General features: G+C 31.3%; 1 protein-coding gene across 1 annotated transcript in view; it reads left to right on the top strand.

Annotated features, from left to right (window-relative positions):
* LOC143076086 (carboxypeptidase D-like) overlaps positions 1-13,498 on the top strand; it is a 43,727-nt gene extending 30,229 nt beyond the window's left edge. The window contains exons 20-24 of the mRNA XM_076251720.1: positions 2,897-3,004; positions 5,038-5,102; positions 5,842-6,162; positions 7,530-7,644; positions 8,500-13,498. Coding sequence (XP_076107835.1) covers positions 2,897-3,004; positions 5,038-5,102; positions 5,842-6,162; positions 7,530-7,644; positions 8,500-8,744 — 854 coding nt within the window. The 3' untranslated portion in view covers positions 8,745-13,498. The remainder of the gene's footprint in view (positions 1-2,896; positions 3,005-5,037; positions 5,103-5,841; positions 6,163-7,529; positions 7,645-8,499) is intronic.
* The last annotated feature ends 961 nt before the right edge of the window (positions 13,499-14,459 follow it).

Below are 14,459 nucleotides of genomic sequence, written 5' to 3'. Positions count from 1 at the left end.
CTGGTGAGTAATCTCTCTCAAATAGAAACACCATCCTAGTGTGACCATTATACTCAAAGAGGGATCTCAAATAATAACAAACCCATACTACTCTAAAGGGCAAACTGGTGAGTAATCTCTCTCAAATAGAAACACCATCCTAGTGTGACCATTATACTCAAAGAGGGATCTCAAATAATAACAAACCCATACTACTCTAAAGGGCAAACTGGTGAGTAATCTCTCTCAAATAGAAACACCATCCTAGTGTGACCATTATACTCAATGGACGATCTCAAATTATAACTCGCCCATACTACTCTAAAGGGCAAACTGGTTAGTTATCTCTCCAAAAAACAAACACCATCCTAGTGTGACCATTATACTCAATGGAGGATCTCAAATTATAACTCACCCATACTACTCAAAAGGGCAAACAGGTAAGTTATCTCTACCACATATAAACACCATCCTAGTGTGACCATTATACTCAACAGAGGATCTCAAATTATAACTCACCCATACTACTCGAAAGGGCAAACTGGTGAGTAATCTCTACCACAAACAAACACCATCCTAGTATGACCATTATACTCAACAGAGGATCTCAAATTATAACACACCCATACTACTCAAAAGGGCAAACAGGTAAGTTATCTCTACCACATATAAACACCATCCTAGTGTGACCATTATACTCAACAGAGGATCTCAAATTATAACTCACCCATACTACTCGAAAGGGCAAACTGGTGAGTAATCTCTACCACAAACAAACACCATCCTAGTATGACCATTATACTCAACAGAGGATCTCAAATTATAACTCGCCCATACTACTCTAAAGGGCAAACAGGTAAGTTATCTCTCCCACAAACAAACACCATCCTAGTGTCACCATTACTATACTCAACAGAGGATCTCAAATTATAACTCGCCCATACTTCTCTAAAGGGCAAACTGGTTAGTTATCTCTCCAAAAAACAAACACCATTCTAGTGTGACCATTATACTCAATGGAGGATCTCAAATTATAACACACCCATACTACTCTAAAGGGCAAACTGGTGTGTAATCTCTCTCAAATAGAAACACCATCCTAGTATGACCATTATACTCAACAGAGGATCTCAAATTATAACTCACCCATACTACTCTAAAGGGCAAACAGGTTAGTTATCTCTACCACAAACAAACACCATCCTAGTGTGACCATTATACTCAACAGAGGATCTCAAATTATAACTCATCCATACTACTCTAAAGGGCAAACTGGTTAGTTATCTCTACCACAAACAAACACCATCCTAGTGTGACCATTATACTCAACAGAGGATCTCAAATTATAACTCACCCATACTACTCTAAAGGGCAAACTGGTGAGTAATCTCTACCACAAACAAACACCATCCTAGTGTGACCATTATACTCAATGGAGGATCTCAAATTATAACACACCAATACTACTCTAAAGGGCAAACAGGTTAGTTATCTCTACCACAAACAAACACCATCCTAGTGTGACCATTATACCCAATGAAAGATCTCAAATTATAACACACCCATACTACTCTAAAGGGCAAACTGGTGAGTAATCTCTCTCACATATAAACACCATCCTAGTGTGACCATTGTACTCAACAGAGGATCTCAAATTATAACACACCCATACTACTCTAAAGGGCAAACTGGTGAGTAATCTCTCTCACATATAAACACCATCCTAGTGTGACCATTATACTCAACAGAGGATCTCAAATTATAACACACCCATACTACTCTAAAGGGTAAACTGGTGAGTAATCTCTACCACAAACAAACACCATCCTAGTGTGACCATTATACTCAACGGAGGATCTCAAATTATAACACACCCATACTACTCTAAAGGGTAAACTGGTGAGTAATCTCTACCACAAACAAACACCATCCTAGTGTGACCATTATACTCAACGGAGGATCTCAAAATGAAGGATCTCAAATTATAACACATCCATACTTCTGTAAAAGGGCAGACAGGTCAGTCATCTCTTCCACATACAAACACCATCCTAGTGTCACCATTATACTCAATGGAGGATCTCAAATATTACACACCCATACTACTCTAAAGGGCAAACTGGTAATTTAACTCTTCCACAAACAAATCGACCTTCGTGCCACTATTATATATAGGTTTCATAATAAATGAGAATTTTTTATTTAATTTGTTTGATATAAACTCAAGTTTGAAATACAGTGGATTAATTATTAATTAATAGGATACCAAACTTTTGTTGATTTCATGGGTATAGCTGTTTTTTAACGATTTTTAAATGATTAACAAAATTCACGCTTTTATTAATTTTTTGTGGAAACTAATTTTTGGGATTTCATAGGCAATGCTTTACAAAAAAATTAAAATGATCAGTAATTTTTAGCTTTCTATTGCATTATATGCTAACTTTGACAAAACTACAAAATCAAATATTGTCAAATATACATTCGTCCCTCAATCTATGAAAATTGGTACCCACGATAATAAAAAAATCTGTAATAAATGAATTCAGTGTAATACTAGATGAGCCTCACCTCAACATTGTATAAGAATGTTTTTCTGCTCATCCATTGAGATATGATATTTTTAAACTACTAACATTTCAATTTCACAATTTTAAACTCCAGTGCTGCATGCACATATCTCAGCTCTCAAAATTGAAGAAATATCATATATGCCCAAAAGCAGTGATGGTATCTGTTTTCTATTGGTATTTAGATGACTTTTACACTGAAGTTTTCTTTCTCCATTTCATGTAAAATAAGCCATATTTTGTTAGTAGGTATGTTGCTTTTTTCATGATTTAAAAAAAGACAGCATCTCAGTAAACCAACAAAAAAGAATATGAAATTTACATTTGCTAGAATTGATCTATTTCAGACAAAAGGTTTGGTAATGTAGATAATGCAGCCACTGTTCAGTTGGGATCTGCTTTTATCAAACATCATGAGGCCCTGAAAGCTGGACTGTTTGGGTGTAACAATACAGGTAGGACTAAAATGATAGAAGTCTGAATTCTTCGTATAGAATTGATTTATATTTATATTGTAATAATAAACCATTAGGATCAAGGTACATTTTTAATTTCAGATTTTGTAAACTCATAACTGAAACTGTTTTAAAGGGCATTCAATGCACAATATAATTAAAGATAATGAATAAAGACAGAATTTTATATGCAAATAGGTATTTTTTTATGAAAAAAAGGCTTTTCTCTTGACTGATAGCTTAGTCCCATAACTTTTGAAATTAGAGTGGAACTTCCCAGTTCATATCCTGTAAATAAAAAAAAATTAAGGTATAGGGTTCTACATGGTTTTGACAGATCATGAATATTTCTATCCAACTTGCTGATAATTTTATTCCCGATATTCATATACACAATAAATTTACCATGAACATATACAAATGTTTTTATGCCCCACCTACAATAGTAGAGGGGCATTATGTTTTCTGATCTGTGCCTCCGTTCGTCCGTTCGTTCGTTCGTTCGTTCGTCCCGCTTCAGGTTAAAGTTTTTGGTCAAGGTAGTTTTTGATGAAGTTGAAGTCCAATCAACTTGAAACTTAGTACATGTGTTAACTATGATATGATCTTTCTAATTTTAATGCCAATTTTAAAGTATTGACCCCAATTTCACGGTCCAGTGAACATGTAAAATGATAGTGCGAGTAGGGCATCCGTGTACTATGGACACATTCTTGTTTTTGTTTGTTTTTCAAGAATATTACAATAACAGATATATTCTTTTTTTGCAAATATCGGATTCTGTGCAGTCTTATGTATTTTAGCCATTTCTTAAAAGTGTTATAAGTATATTGTATATATAGCAAGGATCCGGAAATTTTTTCACCTAATTTCGGTCATTTTCGGATAACTTAAAAGTTGGTGCCCTTTTTCAAACAAAGATTGTGTGTATGCTCATTCAGTCATACTCGTAGCATCAACGAACTTGTTTAACTGTTGCATCGCATTTACTTCAGAAATTTCCCTACCATTTTCCTTAAAATCGATCTTGAGCAATAAAAGGAAGGCAACAGTTTAAAAATGAAATGATTTTAATGACTCAAAACGATAAATTTCTCAAACTTCGCTTACGTTTCTTTCCATTTTGAAGAGAAAATTATAACCGGAGGTTTAACGACAATAGTAAAACGACCAATTCCGGACTCATTTCCGGGATTAGTTTTGTTTATCAAATTCACAGGAAATCGTCGGCTTTTTAACTGTTTTACCTTTAATAGTGTTTGAATATTAATTATAATAGTTGGACTTGTTTAATTTAGCATGAAATCATTTTGAATTTACGATTTAGTGTCTAATTTTGGAAGAGCATTTCAAGCATGCGTATTAGTAAACAAAGCACGTGTGTTTGTACTGAGACTACTATAACACAGAGATTGGTCACTACCGATTTATCGTGTAGTGTGAGTCTCCACTTTTATAGCTACGTTAATGTAACGTAGTTTCGTGTTATAGTAGTCTCAGGTGTGTAGTGAAACAATATTTTGTTCTACGTAAATTAATTTAATTTTAATTTAATTTTAAATCAGAATTGACAATTGTCTTAGCTGAGAAAAGTAATTAAATAATGCAGACAGTTGTTATGAACTTTTAATTTCTTTAAAATATTAGTTCTGAGCTTGTGATCAATAGAAAATTTAATTAAAAACACAGGTAAAGAGATTAGCGATCATTAGCCAAAATTCCCCGAGGCATTACTATAGTTATTAGGAGGGCCCTCAGGATTATAACACTTTACTGGAGTGGCAGTTTTATAACAGGAAAAGGATAACAAACAAAAAATAAGTTCAAAATGGCGATTTAGACAATGTTAGAAACTCGATCTCAACGAAATGACATTAAATGACCGAAATTGTTTCTGTAAAAAAATAAAATTTGTCCTAAATCCCAATTACTCATTTAGGACAAATACTTTCAGTTTAGGTCAAGACTGGCATATATGACCGTTTCCGGACCCTTGATATATAGAGTTTGACCTGATTATATTATCTTTGTAGCTGAACATTTCCCTGCAGCTATAGTACCAGCTAGTGCCTTACATGCTCATGATGGCAGCTTACTTGTGAGTAATATATAGAGAAATCTTTGACAATTATAAGTGAAAAGATAAAAGAATAAACAATGATTTTGGGATATTTCAGCGTAGACTTATGAAACTTGGAAAAAACAATAGCAGTTATAGATGCGCTCAGAAATTTCTCAATTCACAAGTACTTGATGCTTTAACTAGAAATTAATTTTCTGTTTGTCAGTTTATGACTCCTGTTATAAGTTGTTTGAAATAAACTAGACAGCTGAGGAGGTAAAGAATTTTATCAAGATGTGCTGCTTAAGGTGGTGTTTGATAGGTCTTGACCTTGGTGTACGGTGTAAGCTTTAAAATTTGTTGATTAATTGTAATTTCGAGATGAAGAATAGTAATATAGGCAGGGTTCGAAATTAGCAGAGGCCCACTCAAAAATGGCCCCTTAATTTGGTGTGTGCTTCTAAAATTTCTGTTTTTCTATTATAGAACTATATATATTAGCTACCTAAATTTTAAACTTTGGGCCACCATACCAATATTTTAACTTCAATCCCTGTAGGCACAGTTTATTCAATATATTGATCATTTCCAAATAAGGTCAATAAGACAGGAACCTAAGGACACAAAGAATGAAAAGTTTCACCTTAAAACAAAGGTCAACATATTCATTCAATCCATATTGCCTATCATATATACCATATATCTGTATATCTGTTCTTTTCCTCTGGTAGTTATTCATTGATCAAATTTTTTATTCTCAATGAAATTTTTACAGGACTATGCCTTTGATTATATTGGATCAGTTGCCATGGAGATATACACAGGATGTTGTGACTACCCTGATGGACATCAATTACTTCAGTCTTGGCATCAGCATCGGCAGCCTCTTCTTCATCTTCTGAATGAAGCAGGACGAGGGTTTACAGGAGTGGTACAAAACAAAGAAGAACAAAGACCCATGGAAAATGCCACTGTCACAATAAAGGGATCTTCAAGAAATTTCTCTGTAGATGCCAAAGGTCGTTTCCATGTCTATCTACCTCCAGGTCATTATGACCTTGTATTCCATTGCCATGGTTATCAAGATTTTACACAAGTTAGTATGAAATAGACGAATCTGTCTTTCTTGGGTATAATACCATTTTAAATCAACTTTCGGGGCTGTCTAAACTTGTTGTAAGATGTGAGCTCATGATTAGGCCGTTTTAGCGCTCCGCTTTTCCGCGCTATCACAATTTCCGGCTGATCTATTGCACTGACCGCAGCGTAATTTTTCGTAATTTTTTCAAATTTCCTGCTTATTTTTTACTTCGGATCACATGATCAACTGGTTTACTATTTCTGAATGAATTATTTCCGTTGTTTTAAGTAACTCTGTGGGACCAGTCTAATAAATTTTACTAAATGGCGACTTTGGAAGATCAAAATAAACTAAGATTTCAACATTGACATCTATTTTTTTAATTAAAAGAATAAATAGAGGCATTTATGAATAAAATGATATGAAATAAATTGACCGCATTTCCCGACGACACTCACAAACTTGTTTTATGAACTTTGAACAAACGATGGTTTTAGAAACGATCAAACACGGGTTTTGTTACAAATTGCCGGGTTTACTATCCATATGAACCCCGAAAAAATGAGCAAGTCTTAATTATCACCTATTCGAACTAATAATTGTTTAGTCGGCAATTCTGCAGTAATGAATTTTACCATTTGAAAACATTAGAAAAAATAAACACCAAGCTGATACAATTTGAGAAATTCACTTTCTCGATGTCCAGATTGGATGAAGCCATTTGAATATTATAAAACGTTAAGGTCAGAAAAATGAGAAATCAGTTTGCTAAAAAATGTCAATTCGTGTCAAACGTTGTAAGGTTAATAGTACCCTGCTACAGTGGGTTACAAAACCAAACACAGAAGCTGACAATGACTTTATTGTTGGTCCTACATGTTCTGCAACGTCACCTGTTAGTGCTAAGAAATCTTCACATAGGCAGTCAGGTAAAGACCCATCATGGAAAAAGTCTTCTCCTTGGGGTTTTTTACACAGATAATATGAGGATTAAATATAAATTTACAATGGAGAAAAAAGACTCTTTTTCTATATCCAGACAATAACATTAACAAACAAAGGGGTAACTGCCATGAGCATGATGAGGACATCATTTAATACAATAGAAAACATCAATATCGTACTATAAGAAAAATACATAACAAATAAATTACAAACAAACCGCGCGCCGCGAGAAAGTTACTGAGAATTGTTGAAAATTACGCGCTTACCACAGTGCTAAATCCTGTGGAGAACACTGTAGCCAATCAAAATATGTTGTGATATTTATAATTTATATTAGAATAAGTGGAAAGATTATAGTTGTTCTCTTAAAAAAAGTATCATTTATAAATCATTTTGGAAATTGGATTTAAAAACATATGTTTATTTAACTTTTTCAGAAAATCGTAGTATCAAAGAATTTTGGAGAAGAGAAAACTTCCAGCAAGATAGTGTTTTTGGAGAAAGAAGAAAATATTTTAGGACTATCTCGTGCAAAAGTTATGATGGTTATTGGTAAGTGTTTTATTACAGGGTCATTTATTAAGTGAGAAATTCAGAGATATACTATAAACTAGGGTATGTTTGTGTGATTATAATTCTAGCTATGCTTGCATAAGATTTTACTGCTAAATTTCATATTTGATAAATGGTGAGAAAAGACTGACTCGGACTTTATTTTTTGGGTCTAATATTGAATATTGTTACAAATGATAATCTAGAATCTCCTAAAAATTTGGTAGTTATCTTCTTATCTTCAATGAAAAGCAAAGTGGGTGATTGGGGTAAAATATTTTACACTGTAGCGTAAAAAAAACCCAAACAGCTGCCAAAATTCATAAACATGACCTGAGTACATATTTAACTACTGGAATAGCAAACAGTTTATGTTTTAGTGCTAATTAAAACAAACGTGTCTGGGACAGGAGGTAATGTATTCAATATTGTTTTTCCATTTCATTTAAAATTTAAAAAAACATATGTGTGAGATCTATACTTTTACAATTTATACAAAAAAGAACAAAATAAAACAACATACATAAAAATATAGAGCTTATCATCAGAAAACATATGAAGACACCATAAACCAAGCTGAAAAAACAAAAATATTATTTTTATGTTGATTTTAGGCCATACAGGAAAACTATTTTTTTTTTATTAAAAACAAAGATCCAACAAATAGCTTATGGTCAAGATATAGTCTAACTTGGTACAAGCACAAACTATGATATTGTCAAACTGATTTTAACTTTGTGCACAAACTTCCCCAATTTGCCAATCTAGACCAAATGTCAAAAATAAAACACAATAACGTTTGTAAAGCAGCACTTTTAATAATTTTTTAAATATATCATTTCTTTTTTCAAACAGCTGTTGTAGTTTTAGTAATAGTAATACTGGTAACCATGGCGATGTGTGTCAAAAGTCGTTATACACCACAACACAAAGGGTTCAGTAAAATAAGATTTGATGATGATGACGATGAGGATGACGACTTCAACCAGCCTGTCAAAAACAAATTGCTTAACGGAAGATTTGAATATCATGATGAAAGCTCCGACGAGGAAAATGTTCATGAATTGTATAATAAAAATTTATTAAAGAGTCAGCATTGATTGTCTTAAAGTAACTGTACTTATTTTCATAATGGTTTTATTGTGTATTTTTAAAGATATACAACTCGTCTAAACATCAACCCAACAATGTTAGATCTGTAAATTTTTAAAGATATATATATATGCATATCAAGTCATAATTTTGCTGTGCTCTGTTAGCAAACATTTTCAGCTTTAATTTATCTTTGATTTTAAAGTACAAATTGTATTTTGAAATTATGAAAATATATTTCCAGATTATTTTTAAAGTGCTGTGCCGATAAATTTTAATTTGAATACTGTAAATTCAATGTCTTAATTTGAAGATCACTTATTCAAGAATGAATAGCGCAATATTAAAACTTCAGACAGTATTGAAATATTTTTTTGATTTACAAGAAAAATAAGCATGCATAAATTGACCTCTTAGAAGATGCTGCATAGATTTCTTTTTTTAGTGTGATAGGTATCCATTATATGTATTATGCCAAGCTGAGATACTTTTTTAATATCTCATTGACTAAGTTTGTATCCATGAGGTGATCAACATATCATTAAAAGAAATAAATGTACATTGTTGAAACATTTTGTACAACAAATAGCCAAAACTACACAATATATATATGTTTATTTGTAAGAAATTATGCAAATGAAATAACTGAATGGGAATAGATACAGTTACAGTATTGTAAACAAGATCTATGCAGAATATATAAGGCTTCCATATTGTCTTAAGAGATTCATTTATATAGCTGTTTTGTTTTTATTGATTTTATTATTGTTATTACAAGTTCTTCTATATATCGATTGAAGAACTTTAGTGTTTCAAACACCATAAAGTTATTGAGGGTTATATAAGTATACTTGTTCTAAAAGATAACTTTTTTTGTTTTGTTTAAAAATGAATAGATTTATATTTCTTACAAAGCAATAATTCTGCTGACATAATTTTACTGATAGTTGTTTAGTTGTCTAGCTGTCTTTACTTGTGTATTTACCAAATTCCAAGAATTTACTATAACTTATTTAGATTTTATGCCAATTTACCAAATAACATTTGCAAACCAGTAACATCTTTAGTATTACATGTTTTCTGTAGTGACAATGTATTTTTTTTCCGTAGAACTACTTTCTCACATTAGAGGGAATTAATCCAAAATTGGTGTATCTACAATTTTTAAACGAGTCGAATTAATTTTAGTGAAAGTGTTGGGAACCACCTTAAACTAGACCATAATTGTGCGACTCATGCCTTGATCTTCTCAGGATAATTTGATAGGTTTCTTGTAACATTTATGTGGAATGATAAATTTGAAAACTAAACTTGCTATTATTAAGCAGAACTATTATGTTTTTATCCATTGTTGTCCAATTTACACATTTTGCTGTCTCACAAAAAATAGATGTTGTTAGCTTTTTAATGATTAAACTTCACCTTTATTATACATGTGTAGGAAAAAATCTGGAGAAATTTTGAATCATAACATGAAAAATTGGTGAAATTGTACAAAGTTATTCGAATTTTATATAAAGATAAATAATTGCTTCTCCGTTTTAAATGATTTATTGTTGGTTTAATAGGGTATTTTAATTGGTTAAACTTACAAATTTTCCTACCTTGTCTTGCTAGACACATTGTAAAGAGGATAGGGAAATCACCTGTGATTTCACTCTCAGTCTTTCATTATTGTGCTGCCTCTCCATAGCAACTAATTAACATAGAAATCTTTAGAATAAAGTTATTGTAAAATCCTTAACAAATCTATGATATTATCCTACTCAATAGAAATTTCATTTCATTTAAAAATATCATGACTTTGCCATTTTCTCTGAAATATTTCAAAATTTAAATTTGCATGACCATAAATAAAGCCAATTACAAAATAAAAGAATTGTGAAGAGGACTTTGATGTGTCCGATAAGATTAATTGTAAGTTCACCAGGGTATTGTACGGGCAACAGAATGAAATAATGTTTATTTTTTTACATTTTTACTTTTATTTATGAAAACAGGTAAAGTCTAGTCGAAACAGGTTAATTTATAGTGAAGAAAAAACACAAATTTATATGTATTTTAAATATGACAAAAAATAGACATACACAAATTTCTATATATGCTGCATGTAAATATAAGGCTATCTATGATATTCTATAAGAAAACCTTAGTCTGTGATCTAACTAACAACATCATCCACCGTCCAAGAAATTCATATTTTTTGGAAGAGAAATAGATTTTATATTTTTGTGCCGTTTTGTCAATTAATAGATTAACTTTTTGTACATAAAACACAGCTGACAATAGGTTTTCTTTTTGATTTGGTTGTAGAATTAATAAAATGTGCCATTTTGAATTGGTTTCATAATATACTTTCAAACTTTCATTTTTATACTTATATTGTTTAGAGAATTTGAGTATATTGAAGGACGTTTTGTCTTATTTTAAAAATATGCTTTAAATTGTAAAAATATTCGAATTAGCTCTCGCTGCAATATAGCCTTTTTATAGCCTTTTTGTGCTCATACAGCGTAAAGCAACCAACAATCAATCAATTATATTGTTTAGAATAAGATTGTTTAGAATAGGGTTTATTACAAAAGTGAAGAGGTGAAAACAATTTTTACTTTGCATCAAAAATATTCACAGCAAAAGAGCTATGACTATTACAGTTTACATGGCTTCATGTAAACAGACTCATTTGCAATGCATGTAAATTACAAAATATGTATAAAATGTACATAATAAATATCTGTAATAACTGACAGTGGCAGATCCAGCCATTTGAAAAAGGGGGGTTCACAACCCAGGACAAGGGGGGGGGGGGTTCCAACTATATGTCCCGGAACCCTCCCCCTGGATCTGCCACTGATTGAATTGAACTCATTATGCCTTAATTTTTATTAACACTTACATTAAAAATGAAAATATAATACAATGTAAAACATTCAAAATTGTGATCAATTTTCTTACAAGTGATTTTCCTACAGAAGGTCATGGTTTTCTCTGGTCACTCTGGCTTCCTCCACCAATAAAACTGACCCCCATGAAAAAGCACAATAGTATTGAAAGGGGTGTTAAACACCAATCAATGTTACAAGTGGTCTGTTTGATTAAAATTTGTTATACAAGCATGATTGTTTCCATTTTGTCAGTTAAATCAAAATTGTAAAACCAGAATTCAGACAAGTCCTTTCTTCATTTGTGGGACAATTTAATTTGATAGAATTCTTTTTTAAATACATTTGACCACTTTCAGGTCAATTGGTTTAACGAATAAAGGTTTATGATGTAAAATAACGGTTAATTAATAATGTGAGACCTATAGCTATGAATACCTAAGAAGTATATCAGAAAGGTTATGACCTTGTAATTCAAGGTCAGTGTTAAAGATATTAAGGTCAAACGTAGGTCATGAGATTATAAAACCTTGTTGTTTAACAAGTAAATGTGTTGTAATCAGTTCATGTGTAATTGCTCACGTTATAAACCACAGCATTAACCAAAGTCAATATATTAACGATATTTTGTTGTTTTTTAAATTTTTTTTTATGAATTTGAGAAATGATAATAAATAAATGTGTTATCATATGTTTGCTTAATTTGTCATTTGTTTTTGCTCTCATTGTAATATGTTTATATGTGTATTTATTTTCCAACTAATTACTTGAGTGTGTTATTGATAGTTCAGCAATAAAAGTTTGCTTATTTGTTCACTGAACCATGTCTTCTCTTATACGTAGCGGTAATTATAGAAAGATATGCTTATTTGTTCACTGAACCACATCTTCTCTTATAAATAGTGGTAAATATAGATAGATAAACCTGGTAAAATTGGCTATATATATATATATATATATATATATATATATATATATATATATATATATATATATATATGTATATTATGTATATTTTTTTATTACCTGTTCACTGATTTGTTTAGCAATCATGACACAATAAGAAGAAAACAAAAGTGCGATTGATTTCATGGTTCAATGAAAAAAAAAAAATCTGTCATAAATTCATTGTACTTTGTACACTCTTAGATAGTTAAGAAATATGTTATCAATGTACAAATGTATGATCAGTAAGATCCAACATTTTATTTGTTTGTATATTAATTACTTCTTTGTTTTTTTTCATTTATCCTTCTGTAGTGATAGTAGACATCTTTATTTCTGATTTCTAAACTTTAGTGTGGTCCATTCCTATCTGCATGTTTTTCAATTTATTTTTGTAATGAAATAAAGTTTACAAGTCAAAAATATAAATCTCAACTAATATAAATAATGGAGAGTTGTCTCATTGGCACTCATACCACATCTTCCTATATCTAATATAGTGTTCTGTTTCTTTGTCATTTAAGTAAGTTCACAAAATTGATACACTAAATATCACCAATAAGGCCACATGAATTTACTTTATTGAGTCTTCCATGCATCTTGCAGACCAAAAAAATAAGTCCTACCAATTATTTTCATTTTTTCTACTTAAAAAAGTTATGAATATTTAACACAGATAACATTAAAGAAATAGAGCCTGCATCAATTCAAAAATGAATAATAAAAAGTCTTTCATATGTAAAAAAAACCAGATAATGTTGTTTTGTTATTATTTTATTGTTGTTGTTTCACTTTGTTAACTTTGTACATTTTGTATATGAAAAACTAGTATTTTCAAAATAAGGGTTGGGAGAATTCGTTTTTTTTATTCTTACATCTTCACATTTATGAGAAAAAAAATTATGCTTTATAAAAATAAATCACATAAAAATGTTTTTTGTTATCTTGGTTGATATGGATCAAGTAATTCTGAAAGTCAATAGCAATTCTCAGAAAACACTACAACATTATGAAATAAAAGGGAATGTGTCAATAGGACACAGATTATGACCCTGCTTGCACATAAATCATATAGTTATAAAGGGACATAACTGAAGGACGGTAAAAGTGAACCTATCCAAATTTGTACTTGATCTGAGTTTTGTGGTAATAAGTATTGTGTATAAGTTTCATAACATTTGGTTGAGGCAAACTTAAGTAAGAGAACGAAAATGAAAAAGTCAGCAATTTTTCCATTGTAAAGGGGCATAACTCATGAACTGTTAAAGTGATGCCACGAAAAAGAAATCTTGATCTGTATTTTCTGGTCATAAGCATAACATTTACCTGAGGCAAACAAAAGTTAGAGAATGGTAACCAACTTTGGGACATATGTATGGACAATCAAGGGTAAAACTTAATGCCCCCTTCTCTATGGCATGGGTATACAAAATGTTTTGTATGTTGTTGGTTTGTTGGGTTGCTGTCTCATTGGCATATACTTCATACCTTCTTTTATTTATATTTGATAAATGAAAGTCATACTGCCGACTTGTTCCAGACATGTCGTAGGTGGATTGGTTAATTATTGGTGTTCAACACAGTTTCCGTCTGCTGCTTATATCATGGCAGCCAATTGTTGTTGGTAAAGCTGCAGTATCTGGAGATGACCACTTACCATCATTAGGGAAACTGACAATCATATGCGAGGGGTGTAAAGGGGGGTATCTGCATGGAAATAACATGCCATTCTACAATCCAACATCTCTAGGGATCTTTTTTTCATTGGGAAATGAAAAGTACATTATTTTAATGTTGAACGGAAGACATTTTATATAAGGCTGTATGCGGACTTTGTTAAAACCACAAAATTAATTAGCCATGAAAATGCAAGATTTCAATAATCCGTGAAATTGA

The sequence above is a fragment of the Mytilus galloprovincialis genome, chromosome 5 (assembly GCF_965363235.1).
Source record: "Mytilus galloprovincialis chromosome 5, xbMytGall1.hap1.1, whole genome shotgun sequence".
Taxonomy (NCBI): Eukaryota; Metazoa; Mollusca; class Bivalvia; order Mytilida; family Mytilidae; genus Mytilus; species Mytilus galloprovincialis.
This window is presented reverse-complemented; position numbering and strand designations above follow the sequence as displayed.